The 26,767-nt window shown below is 53.2% G+C and overlaps 8 protein-coding genes across 8 annotated transcripts; 4 read left to right on the top strand and 4 right to left on the bottom strand.

Moving 5' to 3' along the window:
• Positions 1-839: 839 nt before the first annotated feature.
• Positions 840-1,139, top strand: CORC01_03700 (uncharacterized protein; the record flags this gene model as incomplete). The annotated part of the gene is made up of 1 exon (XM_022615349.1): positions 840-1,139. The coding sequence occupies one exon, from the start codon at positions 840-842 to the stop codon at positions 1,137-1,139; it is 300 nt and encodes a 99-aa protein (XP_022478014.1).
• A 2,852-nt stretch (positions 1,140-3,991) lies between these two features.
• On the bottom strand, positions 3,992-4,258 carry CORC01_03699 (uncharacterized protein; the record flags this gene model as incomplete). Its single annotated transcript, XM_022615348.1, has 1 exon — positions 3,992-4,258. The coding sequence occupies one exon, from the start codon at positions 4,256-4,258 to the stop codon at positions 3,992-3,994; it is 267 nt and encodes an 88-aa protein (XP_022478013.1).
• Positions 4,259-4,662: 404 nt separating this feature from the next.
• CORC01_03698 (leucine Rich Repeat family protein) lies at positions 4,663-8,216 on the top strand (the record flags this gene model as incomplete). The annotated part of the gene is made up of 2 exons (XM_022615347.1): positions 4,663-6,522; positions 6,573-8,216. 2 exons carry the CDS (start codon positions 4,663-4,665, stop codon positions 8,214-8,216), a joined length of 3,504 nt encoding a protein of 1,167 aa, XP_022478012.1.
• Positions 8,217-8,774: 558 nt separating this feature from the next.
• CORC01_03697 (uncharacterized protein) lies at positions 8,775-9,713 on the top strand (the record flags this gene model as incomplete). The annotated part of the gene is made up of 1 exon (XM_022615346.1): positions 8,775-9,713. The coding sequence occupies one exon, from the start codon at positions 8,775-8,777 to the stop codon at positions 9,711-9,713; it is 939 nt and encodes a 312-aa protein (XP_022478011.1).
• A 1,378-nt stretch (positions 9,714-11,091) lies between these two features.
• CORC01_03696 (uncharacterized protein) lies at positions 11,092-11,970 on the top strand (the record flags this gene model as incomplete). The annotated part of the gene is made up of 1 exon (XM_022615345.1): positions 11,092-11,970. One exon carries the CDS (start codon positions 11,092-11,094, stop codon positions 11,968-11,970), a length of 879 nt encoding a protein of 292 aa, XP_022478010.1.
• Positions 11,971-12,790: 820 nt separating this feature from the next.
• Positions 12,791-15,088, bottom strand: CORC01_03695 (uncharacterized protein; the record flags this gene model as incomplete). Its single annotated transcript, XM_022615344.1, has 3 exons — positions 12,791-14,603; positions 14,646-14,786; positions 14,841-15,088. 3 exons carry the CDS (start codon positions 15,086-15,088, stop codon positions 12,791-12,793), a joined length of 2,202 nt encoding a protein of 733 aa, XP_022478009.1.
• A 1,065-nt stretch (positions 15,089-16,153) lies between these two features.
• On the bottom strand, positions 16,154-18,495 carry CORC01_03694 (fungal specific transcription factor; the record flags this gene model as incomplete). Its single annotated transcript, XM_022615343.1, has 3 exons — positions 16,154-17,290; positions 17,342-17,803; positions 17,875-18,495. The coding sequence occupies 3 exons, from the start codon at positions 18,493-18,495 to the stop codon at positions 16,154-16,156; spliced, it is 2,220 nt and encodes a 739-aa protein (XP_022478008.1).
• Positions 18,496-20,913: 2,418 nt separating this feature from the next.
• Positions 20,914-22,681, bottom strand: CORC01_03693 (uncharacterized protein; the record flags this gene model as incomplete). The annotated part of the gene is made up of 2 exons (XM_022615342.1): positions 20,914-22,455; positions 22,679-22,681. The coding sequence occupies 2 exons, from the start codon at positions 22,679-22,681 to the stop codon at positions 20,914-20,916; spliced, it is 1,545 nt and encodes a 514-aa protein (XP_022478007.1).
• Positions 22,682-26,767: the final 4,086 nt, after the last annotated feature.

The raw sequence follows: 26,767 nt of genomic DNA, 5'->3' as shown, positions 1-26,767 counted from the left end.
GATGATGACATCGTGTTCGTCACATGGCCCCTTGCCCATCAGAAGCAGTGAGATGCCAGCAGTCCCCGCTTGTTCTTTAAGAATCGCTGGGCATTGACTGACGTGGTCGTCGCGGCTCCGCCCGCAAGAACTGAGCAAAGTTGCGTTGCCCGGGTTGCTCTTCGGAACCGACTTTCTGTATGGGCACGAGTGACCACACGCATCAATCAGCGTTGGCTAATGCGGCTTCGCAGGCCTTACTGCGCCCGGGGAAAGGGGGTCCAAGGAACCAGAATAGAAAACAGGGGTCACTGATGGAACACATGGGACGAATACAGCCACAATTAAGGTATTACGGCGATCAATCCAACGGTTTAAGACTCCAAGGGGCATAGCAATGGACCCTGACTGCAAATGCCGGACACTTGACAGGCCGGTTTTCATGCGAAAAGGAGAGGGAAGAGGGCGGGAACGCAGACGATGACCCGGCCTGAAGGGAGGGGGATGGACCATGGCGCAGACGGCCTAGTTTTTCCCCTTTGCCAGAGGGTCCCCGCGTGACACTGGACAGGGAACATGCATGCGGTTATTGGGCGCTGGTCACCCCCTCATCCTTTGCCTGCGCCGGATCAGGTTTTTCAGAGGTTCCCTGGAGATTGGAAAGTTGGACAAGGTTTCAATCTGGCAGTGGAGTGATCATTGAAAAGGGCGGCGGCCGGTGTGGCACACGGGCAGGACGGGGTTTGCGGGAAAAGGAGATCTGCATTTATAAATACCTATCCAGGGCCATCTCGCCGTGACTCGATCGTGCCACATCCGTACGCTGCCCCTAAACGGTTTAAACTCACTGACAAACTTCCATGATGTCTTCGCAAATCCCCCGTCCCACTTCCACCACCACGAACTCGTCAACCTCGACTACTTCGACATCGACCACTTCCACGTCGACCCCGCAGTTCTCGGGTAGCATGGACGCTTACACCCTCTTCATGTACGAGCACACCCAGCGCCTGATGGCCGCGGCGCAGATACCGTACACCACCCCCCTCAACATCACGTCCCCTGGCGAGCGGACGTCCTCCGGAACCGGCTCCGTGGTGGTGAGGAATGGTGTCCCGCAGCTCCAGTCCGGCAGCCTTCCCTCCTTTAGCTCGAGCTGAGCGGTCTCACACATTCACACGGTCAAAAGCTGGAAAGATGCTGGATCCCGCGATCCCGCGTCCTTGAAGCCGAGGTAGGCGACTGTCCCTGAGATGGCTCCTGAAGGCGCCGCAGGCCAAGTCTCCATGCTCATCGTCGCTAATTTGCTGTCTGATAGACTTTGGAGATGCAGATTTCATCTCTCTTTTGGCCGATCCTAGTCGAAGCCAAAGTCATTGACGAGAACACGATCCACTCGCGGGCACCCTCCTGAACGCTTTACGAAGATCATCTGCTCCTCGCACCATCCATGATGCGACGTTTTCTCAATTAATTAATTCGTTGCCATGAACTTCAGCCCGACACTACGACACCTATCCCGATGCCATCCAAACCTCCTTTGCTGCGCCTCCGGAACTCGCGGATAGAGCCTATTCAAACTCGACTCGGTCAAGGCCACCTTGCCTACGTCGATGAATGGGAGATTCAGCCGCGGACCGGGCCGATAGTTCCACTGTCATCCGCACACTTTGCACGAGGCGATTGCATCGAAGGTCTCCCATGCGACAAGGCAACGTTTGTGGGTCGGATACTCGGTGGAAAGTTGTTTCTTGCAGCGGGATAATGTCTAATGCCTGCCCACAAGTCGCTATTTACACGCTATTCTTTCTGGTATGAAATGTTGCAAGGTTATGAAGGAGTTTTGCTGTTTACGAAAGGAGGAAGCAGTCTGACGCAAACGTAACTAGACGGGGCTTTGCCTGATCGTCTATGATACCCCTATGGAATTCAATGAGCATATTTCGTCTTCTTTCTGAAACGCAATCCTTTTGCTAGTGAGATTAGAGTTATGTATCCGTCACCAGGGGATGTTTATGCCGCTGCATGCTTCCAATATCCAGTCATCAGCTTATGGTACCCCGTATCGTTGTTGTTTACTATCGAGCCTCGACTGAACCATTCTGTGTGAAGAACCTTGATGACAAGGACAGGCTATATTGAATCGGAATGAGAACGTCCTCCCCTTTTCTTCCTATTATTCATGCGTCGCTTCATTCTAGGCCGACGGTCTAAACGGAATGAGTGCTCCATGTTGTAATATAGCCCGCGCTGTGATGCCGTCAGGCGTTTCGAGAGAAGTCAGTAGCATGTTCTTTCTCTTTGTTCTTCGAAGCTTCGGGAGACAAGTAGACGATCGAGTACAGCCTTCCATCCGGAACTTGTTCGACTCTTTGGTCTTGTCATCTGGTGTGAAAAACGCATCGGTTTGATCTTCTTTCCACTGTTGCAAGTTTCTGCTGATACCGGCTTTCCGCCCATTGGTGCTGTTTTAGTCATTTATCGGAGGTTCGTTGATGCTTTGAGTTCTAGATGGCCCATTTTCTCATCATCTCATATCGTTTTGAGATATTCCACGTCTTCTCGTCCACCTTTTTTGATATTCAACGGCTAGTCACCAAATCGTCCTGTCTTCCTTTTGGATGACATCATTTGAGATGGCTATATGATGGGACCGGTAGAAGGTAAGTGGGTAACAGTCGTCTTAACAGACTGTATCACCCAGAAGCTTGCATCACCTCATGAAAGGACCAAATTTAGGTAGCACCAAGTGATGAGGAGCAATCGGTTGCCTGTTGGGATGGAAACCATAGCGAGAACCGTCCCGAGTGAAGAGGAGGACCCAGACAATCGCAGCAGGCAAGGGCATGGAAGCTGTTCCTAGGCCCTTGCCCGCTTCCACGATTGCGGGTGCCCTGGTGTTGAATCGGCGTTCTTAATGCTCGTTATTCCATCCTTTTTTAGGGGCTCTTACCCTTACCTCTTCCAACACATCGGTGCTCGTGCGGGTTCTCGCACCTGCAACCGGTGCGTCATGCTCAAAGACTGCCGTGGTCAGTCATCGAAGAACGCCTGGCTGCGGGTAGCGCAGCCAACGATGATGGAGCTTTATCCCGGGGACCCGGGCTATGACCAGGCCCCTGGCTGAGTGTCGGTAAGGTGATTTGAGAGCCGAGGAGGAGGGCGGCGGGAGCATCTGCAAGTTATCCCAGTCCCATCTCCTTACTCCCATCCCTAGAATGTCATCCAATTTGATTCGTTAGTCGACTTTGACAAGCCCCACGGCGTCCGATGTCGCGGCTCGAAACGAAGGCAAACGGCATCGGACCACGGATCGAATAGCCTGACACAAGATCCGACGATCTAACTCAGATGTTCCGATATCCATTCGCCGGCGGAAAGTCCCTGCCATCCCTGAAGCTTCTCAGGGACGGGACGAAAGTCTTGCTGTTACTGGACGGCCTCAATTCCAGACTGAAGGGACCAGGGGCTTCCTTGGTGTACGGGTTCAGTCGTCTAGGCTTGCCGACTGCCGCGGAGGTTTCGCAGCTTTGAAACCGGCTTCTCCCCTCATCTTAGGTTTCAATCGATCCAAAATGCTTACATTCGATCAAGCAGAGTATCCTCCCCCAGAGTATCCTTCCCCAGGGTCTCGGCGGTACGGCGGTACGAGCAGGGAAAAAACGACAAAAAGTCAAGAAAAATAGAAAGGCCCCCCCAAAACTAAAACCAACAGAAAAGGAGAAAAACATACTTAAAAAAACACAAATGATGGGAGGACAGGTAAGCCGATGTTCATCTCTCCATCCACGCCATCCTACGTTATGATTAGCAGGTGACAGCACAGCTGGTCCGTCTGTTCTGGCACCTTCGTCACATCCCTAGCCAACATTGGGCAGCAGCAAAGACGCCGTCTGTTTCTTGCCTATCTTTCCCTGTCCTTTGCCTTCTTCCTGCCCCTCATTCGACAGTGGAGTTAGGGAGAAACAAAGTCGAGACATGCAGGAACCGTTGCTGACTGTTGGCGCTAGAATTAGGCGAGGCCCAAAGGAGGCCTCGGTAGGGGCGTTATGTCAGCAGCCGGCGGTGCTTTGGTGGCTGCCATTGGACGGGGAGACAGGCGCCGGGGACGTCGCACCTCGTGCCGGGAAATTGGTGAAATCGACCATCCTTGTCCATCCTTGTCCATCCCCTGGTCGGCGGCCGTCTGTTCTCTTGCAGATTTCCGAATCACCACTCGCCTGACAAGGCCCCAGGTCCAGAGGGTCCATCCAATGTCCTTTGCGCCGCAAGAGGACATTTTGGTGCGTTTGCCGTTGTTTGCCTTCCCTTTTCCACGTCCACTCGTGCAAGCTGCATACGCGTTCCGAAAGCTGCTGACCTGAGCTTGACAACAGTCCAGCTACTCGACCGTGAATCGACCCGTTGGGCTGCTGTTTGGCACACGAGAAACCGCGACGTTGCGTCATCCCAACCTGGAAATCACCTTCATTAGCTCCCGACCCGTTGAGGAGCAAACGGAAAGCTTCCAACGCGCCAAAGCAACGCTAGGCCATTGCCGACCGTTAGTGCGCAAACTTCGATATTTCCAGAGGAAGACCCCCCCAAACTTGTTCTTATTCCTCTCCCCCGAGCGCCTAGGAAGCACCTTTTCGACCCTCTTCTTGCTCTCAGAGCTGTAGGATACGCAACACACCCGCCATAATGGACGAAAAACAGGCGTCTGGGAGGCCTAGCGGGATCCCTCGCATGTCCCGTCTGCCTCTTCCAAGAACAGCTCCAGCTCCAGCTCCAGCTCCTACTGTTCGACCATCTCCATCGCGAGAAGGCCTGAACTCGGGCTTGAAGAACCCCCGACTTCGCCCAGCTGCTTCGCGAGACCAATTGGCCCCGGCCGCTGCTCTCAAACAACCCGAATCTCGCACGACTACGAGACCGAAACGAGAGATCCAGCCCCCATCCACGAGAAAGACCGAATTGAGAGCGCCCACTGCTGCACTGAGATCTTCCAGAAGCGTGCCCCGACTGCAGTCCAAGGGACCGGTAATCCAGAACCCCCCTACGCCTCCAGAAGAACCCCGACGAGCAATCACTCCGCGCTCGGCAAGCGTTACGCGAAGCCCCTCAGAGGACAATGTTGCCACCCCAAGCTCGAGTCGTCTGGATGACCCAATTACTTTGACGAAAGACAAGATGAGCCCACAAGTTGCCGACGGTGATGCCGAACCCGATCCTCGGGACTTTGATACGCTGAGGACACCCTCCCTCAAGCCTCGTCCTTCCCTCTCAGAACGAACAATCGAGACCCTTCAACAACTACAATCCTCGCCTTCTCTTAGCCACAAGACCTCTGCCTTCTTCGACCCCGACGGCACCATGCGGCCTCGTTCACGCGCCGGCAGCGGCAACTCGAGACCTGGCTCAAGCTACACTTCCGATGGATCTATGCGGCCTGCGTCCCGGCACAGCAGACCAAGCTCGAGCTCCGGTGCTGAAGAGAACCCATTCGCCAATGCTCGACCGGCTGCGAACGCGTATCGGCCTTTGGGCGCCATTGAAGGTACCCCTGCTCGCCGTGTATCGAGCATTCGTTCCCTCCGAGCACCAACGATTAGAGCTACGTCCCAGTCATCACCTTCCGGTCCGTCTACTATATCGGCGATACCGGTCAACCAGAGTCCCAGTCCAACGAGACCAACCAGCATCATGGCACCACCACCCAAGGCTGGTGCAAAGACGCTGGCTGCTCGCCCTCTAAAGGCCCGCGCCTCAGTCAATGGACTCTACAAGAAGCCATCTCTGCCAACAATGACCCAGCCGGCTCCAGCGTCTGTTGCTTCGCCTCAGCCCAAGAAACTGACACCATCCAAGTCCTATGGATCCCTACGAAGGCCCGGACCGTCAAAGATTGGTGCTCCAGCCCCTAGCGCCTCCAAAGACACGGATGAGTCTGGCGAATCTGCAGCGACAAAGTCATCCAATGCTCTGCGGGAGCAGATTGCCAAGGCCCGAGCAGCCAAGCGCGTTGCAGACCGACAAGCTGCGGAAGCGGCAACAGCTCCAAGCACCGCTCCGATGGCAGATGCTTCTGGAAGCGCTGTCCAATCTGAACCTCCCATCATCCCAGTGGACGACGGCTTCGACTTTGGCATCGCTATCACGCAAGATCCTTTCAACACGAAGAGATCGGAGACCTCTCAGACCAAGATCATTCAGCAGAGGCTCGGCGCTGCCCGCAGCAGTGGTAGACTCAACATCGCAGCCATGGGCCTCAAGGAGATCCCGGTCGAGGTTCTGAAGATGTACGACGCGGAGTCCATGGGCACTTATGATGGCTCCTGGGCTGAGACTGTCGATCTGACCCGCTTTGTAGCTGCTGATAACGAGCTAGAGACCATCGACGATACCATCTTCCCAGATATCACAGCGGAAGAAATAGCACAGGATGAGGACTCGAACGGCAACATCTTTGGCGGTTTGGAGGCGATGGACTTGCACGGCAACTCGTTGATCTCTCTGCCGATGGGATTGAGACAGCTTCCTCTGCTCACATCGCTCAACTTGGTAAGCCAACACGCGCCACCCTGAGCATCGATCATGACTAACAGATACAGTCCCAAAACCGCCTTGCAAACAACTGCCTCGAAGTCATCACCCAGGCCAAGGCCCTCAGAGACTTGAAGCTCGCCAACAATCTCCTGTACGGTCCTCTGGACCCCATTTTCACCAACCTCGAGAATCTCGAAATTTTTGACCTTCACGGAAATAACGTATCATCGCTTCCTCCTGGTATCGAAAGTCTATCTAGGCTGCGTGTCCTCAACCTAAGCGAGAACGGCTTCGAATCCCTGCCTTTTGCGAGTTTCTCCAAGCTTCCACTGACGGAATTATTGGCGAAGAAGAACAAGCTGACTGGCACGCTGATTGAAGACGGGGCCGAGTCTCTTCCAAACCTTCAAATGCTAGACCTCTCATGCAACCAGTTGACACGTCTGGTACCCTCCGGATCAGTCATCAACTTGCCTTCTGTTCATCAAGTCATCATCTCGATGAACCGCCTGCAAGAGCTGCCAGATGTCAGCTCCTGGCCTAGTCTCATGACCCTCAACGCAGACGAGAACGCCATTCCGGAATTCCCAAAGGGTTTCACTGCGCTCGAGAAGCTGAGGCATGTCGACTTCTCTGCCAACGACATTCGTGCGGTTCCGCCCGAGATTAGTAGAATGGACAATTTGACTATGGTTCGCCTCGCTGGTAACCCGTTGCGCGATAAGAAGTTTGTCTCTGCCACGACGGAAGAGCTCAAGGAGGTGCTTGCCGGCAGACTTGAGCCGCCTCCGCCATTCAAGGACGAGGACACTGCGATAATCAGCGAGGCACACCTTGAGGAGCCCCATGACATTCAACCAGAGACCACTGCTGCGCCAGCCGCCGAAGCTTCAGTTCGCGATAGTCACTCGGACGAGGACGACTTCGCTACCCCTCCCACCTCTTCGCCGACCTCACCGGCACGGGCGCGTTCGCAAACGCTAGCCAATGAGACGTGGCCCGTCAAGCAAGGTGTCCTGGATCGATCCAAGACTAAGTCGGCTTCGTTGCACCCTGTGGTCTGTTCTAAGGTTGCTGCTGACAACAAGGTAATCGAAGTGCAGTTGCATCACAACCTTTTTACCTGTTTCCCGAACTCGCTGTCCTTTTTCGCCGAGTCTCTAGCCGCGCTGTCTCTTGCGCACAACCAGCTGGTCGGCGAAACCTACTTGACGGAGGAGCTTGACCTTCCAGCACTGCGTGAGCTGAACCTCGTCAGCAACCATATTACCAGCCTCTCACCGTTGACCACGCACCTGATCGCCCCGCAACTGGAGAAGATGGACGTTTCTTTGAACCGCATCACGGCTCTTCCAACTGATTTGCGTGCGGTTTTCCCCCGGCTCGTCGTTCTTTTGGCAGCAAACAACCACTTGATCGAGCTCGACCCAGACACCATCAAGGGCATGGAGGTTGTTGATGCTGGTAATAACGATATTGCACACTTGAACCCGAGACTCGGCCTACTTGGTGGTACTGGCGGACTCAAGCGTCTGGAGGTCGCTGGCAACCGTTTCAGAGTTCCTAGGTGGAATGTTCTTGAACGGGGTACGGACGCTACTCTACGGTGGCTGAGGGGCCGCGTGCCAGTAGCGGAGATGGCCTCGTGGAAGGTTAGCGAAGGTGACTCGGGCAATGCTTCCGACACCAGCCTAGACGATGTGGACTGAACGGAATGACCGCAAAGGTCTGGCAACATTGGAGGGAGGAGATGGCTTTTCTGTTTCATTCGAGTTGACTTTTCGGTGCTGTCATTTCGATTCTTGCACATATTTTTTTATTCGTGGCACAGCGCTATACCACATTGTGCTTTCCACACATGGAGTTGAGGGTAATTTTTGCGATCAGAGTCGCCTGATATCCTGTACCAGTACTGTATAATACTATAGACGTAATAGTGGGACGGTGGCATTCTGTCCCAGCAAGGTTTCTGCTTTCGATGGTCTGCCTTGGTGGCTCTGCCGGTCTTCTCTGTTGGTCTCTGTCTCGTTTTAGCTTTTCACGATGCTATGGTAGCCGGTGTCGCCAAAGAGGTGCTTGGAAAATTCTTTCTCCAAAATCTTCTTCGTGGGATAGTTAGCTGCAACTCCCAATGGTCGACCTAGTCTTTCACTCTTGATTCTCAGCATCTCCCATCCATAAAATACAGGTTCATTTCAGAAACAGCAAAGAGCTCTCTCTCATCCGACTTCTCTTTCAAACAACAACACGCATCACATTCAGTCACAATGGCCTCAGCTGTGGGCTCTGTTCGGGCTCCTACTATCTCTGGCGACGCCCGCAACGTCCGTGACTTCTACGAAAAGTACGTCGACATCATCGACGCCTCCGGCACCCAAACTGGCCACGATATTCCTGCCAACAACGAGAAGAAGCAGTGGCCCTCCTCCGCCCAGCCCAACACCAACGTAGACTCGAGGCGTCGACCAGCGCTGTTCAGCCTCTGGCAGAAACTCAACGTTACCACGCTCACCCTCGTCGCCGCCTTCCTCTGGTGCCTATATTGCGATGTCTCTTCAATCTGGGGGATCTTCTATTTGATCCATGTCGCCGACTTCTCTGACGTGATACAGCTCGTTTGGGTGGTGTCCTTGGGGGCCTTGGTTTACCTCATGAATGGGTTTCTTGTCCTTACCTTTTGCGTCATCAGCGGCTCTCGTGCCTCGCCTTTCTTGGCCCAAATAGCCTGCGGTACCTGCTCAGATGAGCAAGATGAGAAGGCGGAGGATTCGGATGCCGTTTCGAAGCCAGTGGTGGTGGATGATGACTCCGACAGCGGCTGGCTCGAGGCGTGTACGAGCCCCAAGGCGATTGCTACGCTTATGAAAATCCAGCTGGTGGTCCTCTTCCTTGCTGTGTGGCCGCTCGCGTTGGCTCTGAATATCGGACTTTTGATCTGTGGTGGTGTTATCAGGCGCGGTGATGGCTTTGACGAGGAAGACATTCTCGTTGATGTCTCTGGTGCCGGTACGCGGGCTCCGGCTCCGGCTTCGACGAGGCCCTATGGTCAGTGTAAGAGTACTTCTGAGAAGGGGCCGCTGCTCGGAAGGAGGCTGACTGCGGCAGAGATCGTGGCGATTGAGAATGATCTGGCGGCGAAGGAGGTGCGGAGGACGTGCAAGCGCCCCATGGTTGAGCAGAAGCCGTATGCCCCTGTAAAGCAGTAGGCTACATGGACTCGAGTTGAGGATTCTTCTTGTCTTGGTTGAGGCTTCTAAAGACATCGTGGTGAGGAGGAACCCATGAGGAGGTCAGATGTACCTAATTGGTGTCCAAAGTTAAAAGTCCAGTGAATATACATTGCAAATCTAAACGCTCATTCGAAATAGTGTCAACATTGGTGAATTCCCAGGTAGTGAAGTTGTCAAGTTGAGAACCCATGATCACCATTTACACGCACAGACTAATACGTCAATATCATTCACATCACCTGGAATGTATTAGAGGTAGACTACAGACCAGCCTATACAATCAAATACAGGTGGTCCTAGACAGATGGACGAGGAAAAGCAGTCGTCAAATGTCCTCCCCTTGTTCGGATTAGCTCCAGCGGAGACTTGGCTCATTTCTCCCAATTTTACTTCACCCACCACGAACCCCATTGATCGTGCACTAATTACATAAACTTGCAAGGTGAATGAACATATCTCTTCAGACCCCTCCTACATAAGGTATTTACATTTGAGGCCGACTTACCTGGACGGACTCGACCGGGGAGGGAGGGCAACAAAGTCTTGATCCCCATCCCTCCTGGACTGAATGTCTCATCGAGACAGCGTTCATTCACAGCCCACGTAGTTGCCCTGCACTTATCACATGATCATCAAGAGGAACAAGAATGGAGTGTGCTCGGGAATCTGCTAGCGACAATACACAGCCAGGTGAGAGCTTGGGCTGGACCCGGGAAGGGAAGGGGGGTGGAAAGTTCAACTTTAGGCTTGGAAGGGGGGGGGGAACGTACGTCGTACGTTCTCCCTACACCGATCTCTGTTTTGATTGGAGATTCCACTTACACACTCCTGCATCATACTCTCGATACTAAGCGCGTCGAACTTTTTCATTAGGAACCAGGGACTTTTCTGCTAGCCTCTCCTCGTTGCAAGACTTGAGGATTCGGCTCCCGGAGGTACTGCACTCTTGCGGTTTGCCAGTCCAGTTCTTCGCAGTCAAACGCACTACCAAGGTTGGATTGCGATGTCCCATAGATGTGTGAAGCTCCCCAGTAAAATTTAGCCGGAAAGGTGTAATCTAGCTTTACGGTGAACGGATAGCTATGGCCTGCCTCCCACGGGATTACTGATGTGGGATATTTGCAATTCATCGGAGATAGACATAATACAACCTATGTTTCTCTCGTCTTTCGGTCCAGTCGGGCCAGACCATGCTCAACAGTTCTATCCCATCACCGACTATCCCCATCTCTCTCGTGCGGGTATTCCATTGGGAATAAAAAGAAATCGCACACCGGACAGTAAGAACGCTCTATATCGTCACGACGGCCCGAGACCATCACGACGAGCTCCTCCTCCGTCAGCACCTGGAACAATGGCTCCCATCCACACCTTAAGCCTCGCTCCGAGGAGCCCTGGCGCCGGACTCAGCGCCAGCGCCAGCACGCAGAACGCACACAACTACGAGAAGACCGTCGTCTGTATAGTGGCCTCTTGCGCGTTCTATGCTATTCTGGGACTTACAATCTACGCCTTCATGAATAGGTTCCGTCTTGTTCCCGAGTGGTACAAGAGCTCAGCCCGAAACCTTCAGTACAAGATTATGCTTATCTTATGGTTTCCTGCAATCATGATCCTCTGGCCCTTGGCCATCGCCCGGATGATCCCCTCCAAGTGTGATCTTAAGATCATGGACAAGCCGGCCAGCTTCTTCAGAGATGTCAAGACGAAGGGCAGAGCTTTGTGTCGCCGAGCTAGCGGGGACCCAAGGGAAGGGATGGAGCTGGAGAGATGGGAAGAGATTGAACTCGAAGAGGAAAATGCGAGAGGACTCAGAAACAACGCAACTCTTGGCATTTTCGTCAATCCCTTTGATGACAGAGGTCGTTCAAGTACTCGGCGATCAAGCGGATCGACCAGCAACGAGCCGTCGCCCACGGATTGCCGAGCCGTGCCTTTGACCTTGGAACTGCCGCCCATCAGGTGGTATGAGAAGCTCCCTTTGCCGGCGGAATTGGGAGATCTCAACCAGCCAGGCTCTAGCAGCAACGGTGGTAAGTCGTCAGCCGAGGGGACTAGGAGCTGTAGCCCTTACTCCGAAGACGTTAATGGTCCGACATCGATGGCAATTCCGTGTGAAAGCGTAGAAGCCTCTGCACCGCATCCTCTTGGAAAGTCTAAGGCGACGCAGAAGTTGCAGACGATTCCTGAGCAAAACGAGGAGGTTCAAGGATGGGAGAAGATGATTCTCTGAGTATGCATTCATATACGGATCGTACTCCTTGTAACTAAGTAATCGTCGACAATCATAGTGTTCTCATGAACCACTAGAGGAACTGCGATCTGACCAAGTTGATTTGCTTCTTGACGAGATGAACGCTCCCGTCCCGGAGAGCCTGGAGTACTGTGCCTACCGCTATCAGAGAATACCCAATCCAAGGCGCTGAGAAGATGTCGAATGCCCGCACTTGAGTACTGGAAGTGCTTCATGTACGGGGAGGCCCACGCTCAGACGGCCGTATTCCAATAGAAAGGTCTTAGAAACTGACCAAGACTATATGAACATTCTCTCCCTACATGTACGAGGAAAACGTTTCACACGTGAACCGTGGCACGTTGAAGTGGTAAAAGGGCGTCCAAAGATGACTTACTCATTTTTGAGCTAGCAACTCGTGATTCCAAACATACAACGATTAGTATGCTAAGATCTTCTACTGTAAGCCCTTGTGGTTTCTGGCTCCTATGCCTGTTCGTCACAAGCTTTTCCCTCTTCAAAATTTTGTGAGATCTTACTTTGACAGCTACACTTTGTACAGGATCCTTCGAAGCACCACAACTTATAGCTGGAACGGATTTATGGATGGCCAGACTTGCTCATTAAAATGGGTATGTGTGATCGTTCGAAATTACGCAAGTCATTCTTCTCATCACGCGTCGTACTCTCCATTGAGGGGGGGCACCTCAGTGCTTAAAGGAGCCTGAAGTGCCTGATATGAATCCTACAAGGAACTGCTTAAGTCAAGAACTCATGGAAAAGCGTACATGTAATTTCCCACGAAGAGAAAGTTGACGGGCTATCGGATTGACACCAAGTCGTAAAAGCCACCGAATTCCAGCCAACAATTCTCTGAAATAGAGCACTCCATGATCTGAAATCGTTCATAATCCGAGTTCTCCGAAGTGACGTCCATTACTAAGAGACACATGAGTATAGTAATATACCACCTGCCTGTCCTTTGAGAGTCAAGGTAACCACTCAGGGCGATGAACTTCATAACATGGACTCTAGGCTGGTGATCACGCCATGTGATATCTAGCCATATGTCGCCCAGTGGTACTTCTGCTCCACAATCTTCATGGTGCTCATGATCAGAGATCCCGTATTGCTTACTAGCTTCGTCGATGGTCGGATCTAAAGGGGCTGATCTCGGGGCATCACCCTGCGAAGGGTGTGTTGTTGGTTTGAGTCCTTGAAGGGGCATGCTCTTTCGGCAAGTGGTTGGGAAGACGTTATATAAACCGTTACTGCCTCGTATTTGTTGCGCGCGTGCAGAAATGCGAAGATATGCCGAACTCGTGGCTAAGGCCAACTTGGGCCAACTGTAACCTGTTGTCGTATCAATGCTTACGGGAAAACCGAAGGAGCCATGGTCATTGGTAGAAGGCCATTTAATTGTCTTGCGGAGGCGACAAGCAGGACGAGGCTCCAGCCGATGAAGCAATTTTTGATAGCGAACGCCTTCGAGCATATGGCTCGTTCGAGTTAGATCGACGAGACTCCTTTCGAAGGAGACCTCATTATCCCAGCCAAGCCAGGACCAACTAGGGAAGTTCTGATTTCTCAGATGGGGTCCATGTTGGGCTGCCCGCCAACAAACCGTTTGGTCAAACGCGCAGGTCGGCAGACCAAAATGGAACGTTGACCGTTCGCCATCCATCATCCCTTCCAGCGTGTGGAAAACGCCTTGAAAAGCCGAGACCTTGTCTTTTCCAAGTGTGAATTTACGCTTTGAGTAGTGTTCCACGGCAGAGAGAAAGTACTCTAGGTTTTGTCCTTGCGGAATATTCAATAGGCCGCCTACCTTCTGGGATTGGCTGACTGGTGATGTAGACCTCGATTTTGCCAGTTGCGTGCCTTGCAAATCGTGTGTAGCTTCCTGGCATTGCAAGAAAATACCGTTGGAGCTGAACAGAATTGCTCGATGAGATAACGCCTGCTCTTGGTAGCACCAACCTCTGCTACCCCAGGGTGAAATTGCCAAGACAGCTTCGAGGTCCTCGATAGAGCTGCAAAGCGTCGGAACCACCGCAGATGGTTGTTTCGTCAGCAAGCCCTCGTCGGCGGTTTTGGTAGACGCTGCAACAATCGTGAACTTTGCCGCGGAGTAGATGGAGCGCATTCGCAGAATCTGAATTGTCCTGTCACGAGCAGAGTCTTGCATGATACATAACGCATCGACCCACAGGTAGTCTTCCCCAAGACGTTCACACACGAGGATGGCGTCTCGGACCGTCGTCGGGATCTGCTGCCATACAGAATCCAATCCATGCGGTCGGGATAGCTCTTGAGAGTTTGCAGTCGTGAGCTTGACCTGGTCCACGTCGCCCCAAACATATGACAGGACCGCAAAAGGCCAATCGTCGAGAGCACTCACAACACATCGTTGGCGGACGTCAATGAGTCGAAATCGGATTCCAGGAAACTTCCGCCATGTCATCGACTTCGGACGGCATTTCCCGTGGTCACAGCTTGATGCGCAATTGGAAATCCAGTCTCGAATCGCTTCGAATTGGACCATAGAAACTGTTGATATGGGACTAGCACGGAGGCTATGGATCCCGGCATTCGTCTCTGACTGACCTTGTCTTATGACCCGGCTCTGGTGGCTATTAGGGGAAGCTTTTCTCGGTGGAAGTGTCCGGTGTTTCTTCCTCATTTCCCGATAGGAAGGGTCGTCAGAGTCGTCAGTCTCGTCATCCCAAGGGCACTGTATGCATTCATTTGGCCAAAGGCTTCGGTAAAGCTCACGGGCATTTTCCCAGATGTATTCATCCCAGTAACCATCAGAGCTTCAAATGTCAGGCTGTCTTCAAAGGATGCCATTTTCAGCGGTTTGAACCTACCAAATCTTGATATTTCGGGGGCACAGAGCAAAAGCTCGAAGCAGAATGCAAGAGACTGCTCGGTCATATGGCTTCCGTGCCGTTTTCACCCGATCTCCTTCATGTTCGCAAAAGTAGAAGGTTTCATGACCTGCCTCGCCCAGCCCGTTAAAAATGATGCCTTCTTTCAACGTGGCAATCGGTGCCGAAATTGCTGCAAGTTCTTGATTGGACCCATGTCCTCTGAGAGGGACATCGGAGGCTTCCATAATTAACAGAGCATCTTCAATCAATTGCGGCCAGATCGATCGCCACTGTGGGTTAGTCCAATCTTCGACGTCGTAATAATGGCTATAGCTGCGATGTCTTGGCGTTAGTTTGGTCTTCAACCAGAACAAATATTGTAGATGCACTGACCCCATTGTGTTCCTCTTGTTGACTATTGCAAGCGAAAGCCGGTCTGGAGAAGTAATAGAACCAAGTGACTCGATGTACACGATCAGGAAGAGAGAGTGAGTGCTGTTGGTGTTAATCAACAGCATGACGCAAATAGAAATCAGGTTACATTAGGCAACCGAGCGGCACAGAAAGGACTATGCAGGAAAACTGGCAACTGTAAAAACCCTCTTCCCTATAATGTTAGCCACATGACTGAGGAACAACCAATCCGCCATTCTGACGAGGTGCCTTATTAGTCACAGCCGGGACACACAATGATGGGTTGAAACACCCGGTTTTATAAAGTCAGAAAAAAAAAAAAAAAAAGGACATGGAAGAACGAACATCATATCTCCCGCGTCTCGAGGCAACCCAGATACGAGGCAAAATATCCCAATTGATCGTAACCAACATCTAGGTACCTTGATTAACTCAATCCATCCTTCTGAGATTAGGTGACAGAGGTCGCGTGCTATCTGTGTATGTTGGGGCCGACTGCGACAAAAGGATGCGTCGAGGGGGAATCGAACCCCCGGCTCCCCGACGCTGCTGTATGGCAACGGAGAATTTTACCACTAAACCATCAACGCTGCTTGAAATTTGAAGCTAATGTGAGGCTCAAGAATCTTGCTAGCTTTTCGTTCGACATTCGGGGAGGAAAGTTAGAGTTGCAGAACTTTTTAGTCGAGGGCATTGAAGTTGAGAGGTGATAAAAAGGTCGTTAGCACCTAGGCCTGAGTTGTTGGGTGCGGTTCATAATGCGCATGCCACCACAAAGTACTAGGTATGCAAAGCTCATGTGGCAAACACATTGGAATATCTCTGTGTATGCTTCTTGATGATCAAGTTTGATTAGGGTTGGTATCTGCCAGTCCAAAACTCCGATCACTCGCAAATCAATTCAGATAGTTTGGGAAGTCCAAGCCATCCACTTGAAACTCATTCATCAACGTGCTCCAGTCGGGGAAATCCTGCATCATCTCGGCCCAATCCATCCCATCGGTGGCCGCTATGCTGTCCAGCCCACCATACACACCCTCCGCTTCCGATCTGTCATCAGTGGCGCCCGGCGTCGGGTAGGATTCCTTCTCGGCGCTCCCACTGGCATTGCCGCCGGTGTTGCTGCCGCTCTGCTGGCCAAGCCCCTGTCGTATCGCCATCGCCTTGGCCCGCAAGGTTTCTATAACCGTCATCTTCGCCCCGGGCCCCAAACTCACGTTTACGCTCTTTAAGAGAATGAAGCTTTCGTCCATGACCTTCCACGCCCTATCAATACTGGGTCCCTCCGGCTTGACGCACAAGTGCCACAGGACGTAAAGAAGCATATGATATTGGGGATAAGCCCGCATGGACCACCGGTACTGCCGCAGCAGCTCGTCCGACGCCAGGCTCAAGCCGTCCTCGAGAATACCGAGCGCCTGGATGAGATTCTCCTCCGTCGCAAACGAATCGCGCGCCTCTGGGTGCTCAAGGTTGAGCCACTGCTGCCGACTGACCATGTCGACTTTGCGAATGATGAAACGCGCAACCAACAACGTCTGGCGCTGTTGCGGTATGACGGGATTGCAGTGTCGGAGGAATCTCTCTGCGTAGTCGTGGAGTTCCTGGACGATCTCGGCGCGGACGGATTCCGGCGTGGGGTTTTCTGCCCACGATGACACCATGGCCGCGAGACGGTGCCATGCGCGCGTAATTTGGATGTTGATCAGTGCCAATGTTGATGTCGTCCAGCCGGTTCGGGAGTGTGGAAGCTCCTTCATCTCGGGATACAGGTCTCCGTCGTCTAGATTCGACGGGAAGCTCACGCCGATTCGCATGTTGAAGCTTGAAATGTTTGAAAAGCCATAATCCTCCGCTGCTCTGCCATCACGCGTGATAAGATTCCACCAAATGCGCCTCCGAATCTCGGATTCAAAAGGCGAGAGCCCGAGCTTCGTCCCGTCTCGGTGCAGGCCGATGGATTGAGCTGCACGGATGGCCAGTCCGTTCAAGGTCCACAAGCCCCGACCTGGATTATGTATCCTGAGAGCCGCCTGCGCCTGGTATCAGCAAACGAAGAGTCAATCGACTGGAGGTGGACATACCAGGTACAAAGATAAGGCTTCGAGCATTTTCACAGAGGGGTGTTCGAGAAAGTCGGCCTTGGCAAAGGCTTGCTCGAGCCCTGTCTTGAAGCGATAGAGGGTCGTCACCTTGTCCTCGCCCGTGAGACTTTGGACAGAGTTCGGCTCTAGAACAACAGTCGAGACGAAAAAGATGGCAAACATGACTGCTAATGCCTCCAAGGAGGCGTTGCGGGGGTCGTCGATGGCGGTGTAGATAAGGACTTCTGCCGTCGGCCGGTGGAGTACCTTGTTACAAATCTCGATATTGTCGATGTAGTTCCTCCATAGTTCTATAGCGCCAAACTTTGGAGGAATAAGTTCGGCAAGATCCAGTTTGAGATCCGGTGCTGAGAGAATGCCCATCGGATTGAAGGGCGACAGTTCCGCTGCAGCCGCCGGCTCGCTCCGTGGCGTTGTGAGAACTGACTGGATGTCATGTTCCTTTCGAGAAGGGTCAGTCAGGGGTCACACGCATCAAGGGACAAGAAAGAAAAGAAAAAAGAGGCATCTACCTCCTCGATGACCCGAGAAATCAGGACATCGTCGAAGTATTGGCTCGACGACCCCTTCCGTATAAGAATCTCATCGCCGACACTCTTCTCAAACGGCCCCGAAGCTGGCGCTGTTGTTGACCTCGATACTGATGTAGTAGAGTGAATTGAATCCAGACCCAAGCCAGAACTCGTCATCGGGGTCGTGACCGATGGTGAGCCCCGGAAAGCCGGCAGCTGCTGCTGGTGTTGCTGGCCTGCCGCCCCGGCCACAAGCGTCTTCTCCAGGTCCGAAATCCGGCTTGCAACGTCGGCGATGGTAGTCTTTCGTGCTCGGCGTATCGGCTGCCCCGCCTGCGGATAGTGACATTGGAACCCGCCGCGGGCGCACGACGCGCAGGGTTGCTTCTTGTCGCAGCGAATCTTGCGGCGGTGACAGAGATTGCAGGAACGCTCAATCTTTCGAACACCGTTGCCGCCGCCGCCGAGGCCGCCGCTGCTCCCGATGCCGAGGCGGGTCATACTGCTGCTCCCGCTGGTGGCGGTCTCATCCATGGCGGCCGTCGGAGACCGTGAATGGCCCGGCTGCGGCGTGTCGGCAGTTTGTGTGGGCGAGGAGGTGGATGTTGAATCCGGTCCCATGGCGCCGGTATGGGAGGGATCCGGGGTAGCACCAGCGAGATCGGATGCGATGCGACACGACACAAGATTGAATTTGATAACCTTTGTCTGTTTGTCTTGGCTCGTATGAATATGCTTAAAGTGGTAGGGGGGTGACCAGCAAACAGCTGGTCCGTCACTTGAGGTGGGTGATGAACTCGAGGTCGATGCCCAGGAATCCTCGGCCTCGGCGCTGACTTGAAGACCGAGGCCGAGCGGGGCCGTCACCTCCCCCGCTCTTCCTGACTCGGGTTTAAAGTGCAAAGTTGACGTGCGGGAGAGATCATATCCGGAGATTGAGCGCCAGAGCGGTGGGTGGGAGACCGGAAAGCTACGCCAACCCGCATGTGCACCAAGAGATGCCGGCCCAGCTTTACGGTTGACCGCTTTCAGTTCTTCACATCGTCAGCGCACCCGCAGAAGCTCGATGACGGAGCACGCTCCGTCCGCATGCGTCTAGCAATAAGCTTTGAATGAGGTCGGTAGACCTTCGCCGAGGTCCCCGAACGTGTCGGCCTTGCCCCTGTTTTGCCAGCCACCACGTGTCTGGTGTCTCTGAATTCCCTACTGTTCGGATTCTACCCTAGTTGATCATCTTCTCATCCTCACCTTCGGGATCAAGTATCCGTATAGAATGTCCCTTTGACTCGAAGCCTCGATGCCACCAGATGAGTTTGCCCCTCTTTTGCCAAGATGTCACCGGGCTTCCCCGTGAAGGATGCAACGAAGACCCTGGTACATCAGGACGATGTCGGCGGCTGCAATCCTTGTACTTCAATTTGTGTGAAAATTGCCAATCGAAAATTAATACCGTAACCAACCAGGTCGCTCAAGACGGCAAGTTACCTCAGTAGGAGCTACCGAAGAGGAAAGACTTGGCGTACCAAAAGGTCTTCAGGCAATATGAACAAGGTTTCTCTTACTGGGAACACCCGAAAAAGAAACAGGAGAAAATAATGGGAAAGAAAATGGCACCTTGTATCCGTAGAGTTCGTCATATCAATTCTCCGAATGTCACCGACACGGTGAGTGCACTGATTAGATGGATCAACCCCACAAGTGCTTTTTGGGTTCATTTCATGGGATTTCGCGCCACTGAAAGTTCATTGTCGTTAGGTTACCAGATCACTCCAGTGGTGTGCAATCAGCATCGTAGGGTTCAAGGTGGAGATCAAAGCTCGATATTGCACTGCCGTTGACATTCAAATCTTGTTCATGTCGTGACAATTATCTTCTAACGCAATATACTTTCCCCTCGACTCATCCAGCGTGGTCACTACCGAGGTGGCGGTAAGCTCCCGCGATGGCGCAAAGAGGGTGGGCACCGGAAATGTTCCGCAGACTCATTTCATCCAAAGATGCTTTTTGGTGGGTTCGGGCCTATCCTCGACAACCATGCCATTATTATTAGCCTCTGGGGAATTAGACCGCTCTCACACGTATCCTGGGGCTCCGAGGCATTCGGGTGAACTTACCCACCGTTTAGCTTGTGGACCGGATGGCAGCTTAGTTGAAGGGGAGATAAGGAGGGGGTGGGCTCTCATGTGAACTAAAACGCAAACAACGACTTCGTGTCTAGCATGTGCCATATGGTGCCATTTGTTGCGGAACGAGTACGCCCTCACGTTCTCGCCCATAGCTCCTGTACTGTATTTAACTTTGAAAGTGCGAGATAGTTGATCCCCGTTTCAATTTGGCGCGACGCGAAACAAGGTTTTCGGCTGCACTGGGCCTAGTTCATGCAATGTCTGAGCGCACGTCCAGGACCGAGCTCGCATGAAACCTCAGGTACTGACCGTGGCCTGAATAAAACGAACGGGAGCTTAATCTGGGAAGTATCGTTTTCGGCAAGGCTGCGTGATATTGGGCAGGAAATGATCAGATATGCTAGTTGATTGCGGTCAGACAATAGATCGTGTTATGGAGAATGTGAAGTCTGCATGTGTATTGGTAATGAAACGAGAGAATGGTATCACAAACCCATAGGTAAACGACCATGATGCCTCTGGGGCCCCCCATCGTGGGCAGACATTTCGTAACCTTCGAATTCCTACCGAGGCCTCTAAAACCGTCCTTTTTTGGAGCAAAGCTACCAAAGTCCCGTCATGCTCCTCTGCGTCCCGCAGTCACCCACCGCGCCTAAAAAAAAAAAACACAAGAGTATAGCCCTCGACTCCTTGACGAGGTGCCTCCATGTTACCAATGAACGGTACAAAGATAAAAGAAACTTCAAAGTATCCGTGGGTCCTGCCTCGTGGCAAATCGTACCATGGAGCAAATTCGCATCAGCCGTTACATGAACAGAGTGATATCTCACCGCCTCGCCGTATTTGAATAAACCGATAAGTCTTGAAGAGTCCAGATCAAGAAAAGAAAACCTTAAAAAAGTGACCGCTCCGCTTATACACCCACCGAGATCGGCGGCAGAGTTTGCATGAAGTCGAGCCAAGATGCCCCGGGGTTACTGTCCCGAATATCCCATACAGCCCTAAGGAAGGCTTCCAGGCTGGTTCGGTACTTGGTGTTGCCGCTGTCGATCAGTGCCGTAATGGCCCCCAACGTCGTCTCCCGTTCCGCTGCGTTCTTTGCCTCGATGGCCGCCAGGGTGTAGGGGAAGCTGACGCAACGCTGCTTGTCTTGCGAGACCGTCAACGTCATCTGCAGGTCTGAGATGATGCTCTTTGCCATGGCGGATGCCATGTCGTCCTTTTCGCCAAACTTGTACCGTAGACGATGGATGTACAGCATCGCCGCCGTCTTGTAGATACGACTTTGGGCCAGCATGTGGATGACCTCGCTGGTGGTAAAGCGGTTGGTAAAGTCTGGCGGGATGACAGGCTGCCACGCTTGGATCTCGTGCTCCACTTCGTCCAATGCTTGCGTCTGCTCTTCAACGTCGACCTCGTGATAGAGGTGATAGCTGATGCGGCATAAGTCGTACATGTGCTGCAGTAATGGCATACACACTCCCAAATAGGCATCAACGTGGCCCGCTTCGGGAGGCGCGATTCCGCATACTGGCAGCTCGCGCTGCATCAGGCATTCGTTGATATCGACGGCCGTCATGTACACGAGGATGTAGTGTGTTCGTGAACTGGAAATCTGCGAGGTTCCCAAGAGATGGCGGATGTGGCTGAGCACGTATCGTCGGACTGGTGCCGCGCTGGTTCCGAGGGCCATGTTGGAGAAGTACACAATGCCTAGTCCTAGTCCTGCCCACGGTAGCAGTTCGTCGCGCTTGAGCGTCGGTAGAGGACAAGACCGGAGCTGTTCGACAGCCATTGCGCCGCGGTGTAGATTCGCGTCCGGGTCGTATTCGCCCGTCTCCAAGCCCATTGATGACGCGAACGCGCTATACATGGCAATGTAGGCGTCCTTGCCCTGGTCAAACATGGAAAACAGATGGACGGTCATATCCAGCTGCATACTGTCGACAAACGTTGGACTGATGAAGTACTGCATAAAGTTCGACTTGTGCAGTAACCGCGATAACGAGGTGCGTTCCACGTTGTCCAACCGGCCCAGCGTGCTACCGTACGGACTGAGCGACTCGAGGATCTTGGACGGCGGACTCGATGCCGATTCGGTCGACGAGTCTGACGAAGCATCGTCGGGAGGGCTGCCGACGCTCGAGGCCGTTGCTATGCTCGGCTTCCGCGATGCGGGACACGGCGGGGAACTTACGCGGGCGACGGTCGTCGTTGTCGTCGGGACGACTATGTTGGCCTTTCGAGGAACCGGGTTTGGACATGGCACGCCGCCGCTCATGATCTTGCTCCTGACTGCGACTTTTGACCTCCCCTTGACTGCGGACCTGGGCACGGGGCGTACAAAGACGCAGTCCCGGCCGTTCATCATACAGCGGTCGCATTGCGGGTTACCTTCTGAGAAGGTGCATTTTGACTTCTGATAGTAGCACGGCGCGCACGCCTTTGCGACGGGCTAGAGACGCAAGGGGTCAGCATGGTCATTGCGAAGCAGCAAGTTGCTGAGGCCCCTGATGGTTAGTGGCCGAGGAAGGGGACAGGGTTCGAGTGTTCAAGGTGATCAATGGTGATGATGATATCGACGACGATGACGTGGATGGTACACATCAATTACAACACCTGGTGAAGGTGGGATATCTCGACGGAGATAGGCGATGACGAGAAGTGGCGGCACTCACCATTGTGAATCAAGATTCAGGTGGGGTAGTCCATTCGAGGTGCTCCAACAGACAAAGTTCTGTGGGGAGAGAACAAGAGTGACACGGCTGGGACACGCGAGAAATCTGGGTCGGAGAAAGACGTGGCGGGTCGGCGTGAGAATTAATGCGTGTACGCGTTCTCGGGGTCCTGAATCTGTCGTATCTCTTCGAAGTTGTAAATCTTCCTCAATTCCAGGTTGCTCAAACTGCTGTGCGATACTCTGTGATTTTTAGTGGTGCCGGGTACAGACTGTGGATGCGGCACAGGTCGGTGAGCGTGAGAGTGAGTACGTGGGGGACCGGCGTTGCAGTGGACGGCGATGATCAGTAAATGCCGAAGGAGTTAAGGAGGAAGGGGGATGTAGAAGTGATGTTATGTTATGGTTGTTGGGCGGAAGAGGAAGACAAGACTACTGGTAGAGGGCCTGGGATGTGAGAATAAGGTTCGGGCATGGCGCGCATGGATTTTGATCGAGCGAGCAGTTAGGCTGAGGGAGCGGTCTGATCCATGGTGATCAAGAGGGAGTGATATTCGGTATCGGGACAGAGACTCAAGGCGTTTGGTTTGGTTTGGTCTGGTCTGGTGTGGTCTGGTGTGCTTGGTGGGCTTGGGTGATGGTCAAGTCAAGTACTGCGGACAATGTATCCTGCAACCCCCCCCTTTTGAGAAGTGTAACCTGACGGAGGGGGGGGACCAGGGGTTGGATGAAGGAGAACGGGGAAGAGAGGACGAGCAGGTAGGCCTAGAGAGGGTCAAGGCTACTAGGGGAACGGAACAAGCAGCCAGCTTGGGTGTGTGGGCGGGCAAAGACAAGGTAGGGATTGGTTGGGATGGGATGGGGATGGCATTGGGAGAGGGAGATGTAGGATGGTGATTTTGGATTAGGCAAAGCCGCCGCGGGCAACGGCTGTGCTTGTTGCTTAGCTTCTTCCATGGCTGGGACGCCACTTTGCTCGCTCGTTTGGCGCAGAGAAGGATGACGAAAGTGACAGAAAGGAATGATGAAAGACGGAGCGAATTTTAGGGGTCCCTTACTACGAAGTGTGAAAGGCTCCTTCACCAGAGCCAAATACATGCCTCCAGTCTCCCTAATGCTCATTTCTGCTGGCATATTGAGAGGCAGAATGGGGTGTGCTGATTTACCAACACTAATAGAATTCCCTCCACCATCTCCTCTCTCTCTCTCTCTTTCTCTCTCCTGCGCCTCCAGCTGCCACCGTCCAGGATGTATCTCTGGCGGACTGGGCGCCGCTTGCGGGTATTCAGAGCTAGCGTCTACGGATGCTAGCTGGCAATACATGCGCCAGTCCGTGCACATCAGAAGTCAGAGCAAAGGAGGATAGTGAGTGGGAAGATGTGGAAGAGAAGGGGAAGCGAAGCCTGTCAGCCCGAGCGAAGGCCAGCAATGCAGGCGCCCACATGTCTGTGCCTATGTGAGGTACTCTGGACGCTCTCATTCTCTGTATCCATACATTCAGTTTTTGTATGTACAGAGGAGAAGCTCTCTCTCTCGTATCGAGATAGTTGTACGCTAGGCTCGCAGCGAGTCTCTGGACGCTACGCTTCCATCGCTTGGCTTCAATCAACGGCCTTGCTTGCAACAATGCCTCCCCCCCCTGAAACGTTGAGGCGGTGCAGTCACAATACCTATGAGCACGCCCGTTGGCTCTTGGGAAGCAGGAAAAAAAAAAGGGCCTGTTTTTGACTTTTTCCCTTGCACCCGCACGGACTTTGTGTTGAAGCAAGGGCAGAAGCGAGGACTCGAGGAGAGACACGCACCCCAGAGAGGGCCAACAACGGTCACCGAAGAATCGTAGTCTTTCTATCCGTACTACTTGGCTAGCACCGTCAGGTATCCGTAGAGAGTGGAGGATGTCCTGTGAACCACGACCGGGACTAGGGGCCCACGATGAGCAATCGAGGAGTGGAGGAGACCATTGTGAAGCCCTGGAATTCTGGGGCAGCTTGTTGAAGATCAGATGGGCGTGCGGCGGGCGTGTGGCGGGCATGCGGGTTGTTTCTCCCAGCCCGCCTACTGCCTTTCCGTGGTTTGCTATCGTTGTTATGCTTTGCTTCGTTGCCTCCCGTGACATCCCAAGCGAAGAGAATCAATAGTCGACACTGCTATAGTGAACCAGGGGAAGCTCTCGGCTCACGCTGGCACCGAGGCGGCTTGATGTCAATTCATCTTCCATGTGCATGGAGAGCACGAACCGCCTAGCTGTCTAACTTGTTCCTGCCATGTGTTGCGCACTCTGATGTGCCTCTCAGACTCGGGCACGATTCGTGTCCTTGCTCCAACGAGTGCTGCCCAATCTGCCACTTGGTGTGTCATCTGCCCGGGTAGACAGGCTGAAAGTAAGAATGAACGTGCGGTGTTGCGAGCCGAGGGCAGTTGGGAACGACGCTTGACATTCGCACAAGAAACATGCCTGGCTCATTTCTGAGCATCTACGCAAACTACCTAGCTATGTTGATCAAGACGCTGACGTTGGCGCTTGGGGGCTAGCTCCCGGGGGCCCGCGTCCGTCCGGGTTCAAAGTGACAGAACTGAACTGGGGGCAGAGCTAGGAGTAGGCATCTGGGCGGAGCTGAGAGATGACGGGATGGCAATGAGCTCATGTGCACAGGGCGTGGTATACGTCCGTACTGTTCCATTATCTCTGTCGTTCCCGTGCCACTGTTCCGGTGTCCCTGGTGACAAGAACTCGTTTGACGTCCTTTCATGTTGGCACGCAAACCAGGAACCGGGGCGAGGTAGTGTCTCAGAAACAAAGCGTCGATCAACAACATGTGTTCTATCCGTACGGATATTCCTTGGGGCATTGCAGACTTGCGGGCACCGGGGAATGGTTCCTGCAGGCTGCAGTACTGCCATCTGCACGCTGCTTCTATACCGTGTTCAAATGCTCGTCCTGCAAGCCGTCAATACTTCCTGGTTTGCGGAGCCGGTGTCTGAACATCAACACTACGGATTAGCATTGATGTATCTGCCGTATCAGATTGATAGAAGTACCCAACTCTCACCCACCCGTCACGTTCATCTATCAGACCCAAGCCTATTTTAGCCGTCAAGCTTGTCCTGGTTCGTCGCAGCATGCAGAGAAGGGGGGCATGCAAGTCCGCAGGCCCGCAGGTCCTTGGTGATTCCGTGGACACAGGGATGGTTATGCAGCGGATGTATCCCCCACCCCAGGGCTAAACGACACGCAAACGACTGACGGTATGCGATGTATGCGAGGTGGTGCTAACCATTGCCCATTGATCCAGTGACCTCCAAGACGCCTCAAACATATCTGGTCCACAAAGGTGTCTGGTGTAACGTTCTGGTCTGGAGGACCTAGTAGGGCAATAAGATGAGCACATGGATGTTGAGCACTCCTCCATAATAAAGATATGCCGCTAAAGTGGCACATGCCAGAACAGCTGGGAGGTCTCGCCTTCTAAGCCGACGACTGAGTCGTTATCCTGGACAAACTCCACCAGAGGCAATTTGCTTCGCTTGATAGTCCCACGTGGGAGGGCCAGATACCGCGCCCGACACTGCGTCCTCAATCTGCACCTTTCCCATGTGCCTCAATGGGAGACACTGATGGCCAGCATTAATCAGCCCCTATTTCCGGCAGATGTTGATTTGGCCCCCAAAAGAACGTGCACAACACACTTCAGGGACAAGAGTCCAAGACACCACCAAGACACCATGGTCTGGATCGACAATTCGGAGTGAACGAGATTATGCACTCACAGGACAATCTCGCAGAAGCGACTCTACAAAATAAGTACCTACTTACATAACAACCTCATCACGCCCTCTGACAACACACCAGACAGTCTCACCGGTCAGTCAAATCAACCATATTATTAGCCTTTCCACCCGTTAGCACGCCTCGATTAAACACACTTTACCGTTTCCAGGACGCTAGGCGCCTCCGGGCTAGGGCAAAATGCGACAAGCAGTCAGTTGAAAGCTTCGTGGTAACACTTACCGGCTTGCACGGCATGGTCCTTGGGTGGTTCTTCCCAGCTTGAGCCAAGCATCAAGTTTGGGCGAAACGCAAGATCACTCC

Source organism: Colletotrichum orchidophilum (assembly GCF_001831195.1).
Source record: "Colletotrichum orchidophilum strain IMI 309357 chromosome Unknown Scaffold_23.1, whole genome shotgun sequence".
NCBI lineage: Eukaryota > Fungi > Ascomycota > Sordariomycetes > Glomerellales > Glomerellaceae > Colletotrichum > Colletotrichum orchidophilum.
This window is presented reverse-complemented; position numbering and strand designations above follow the sequence as displayed.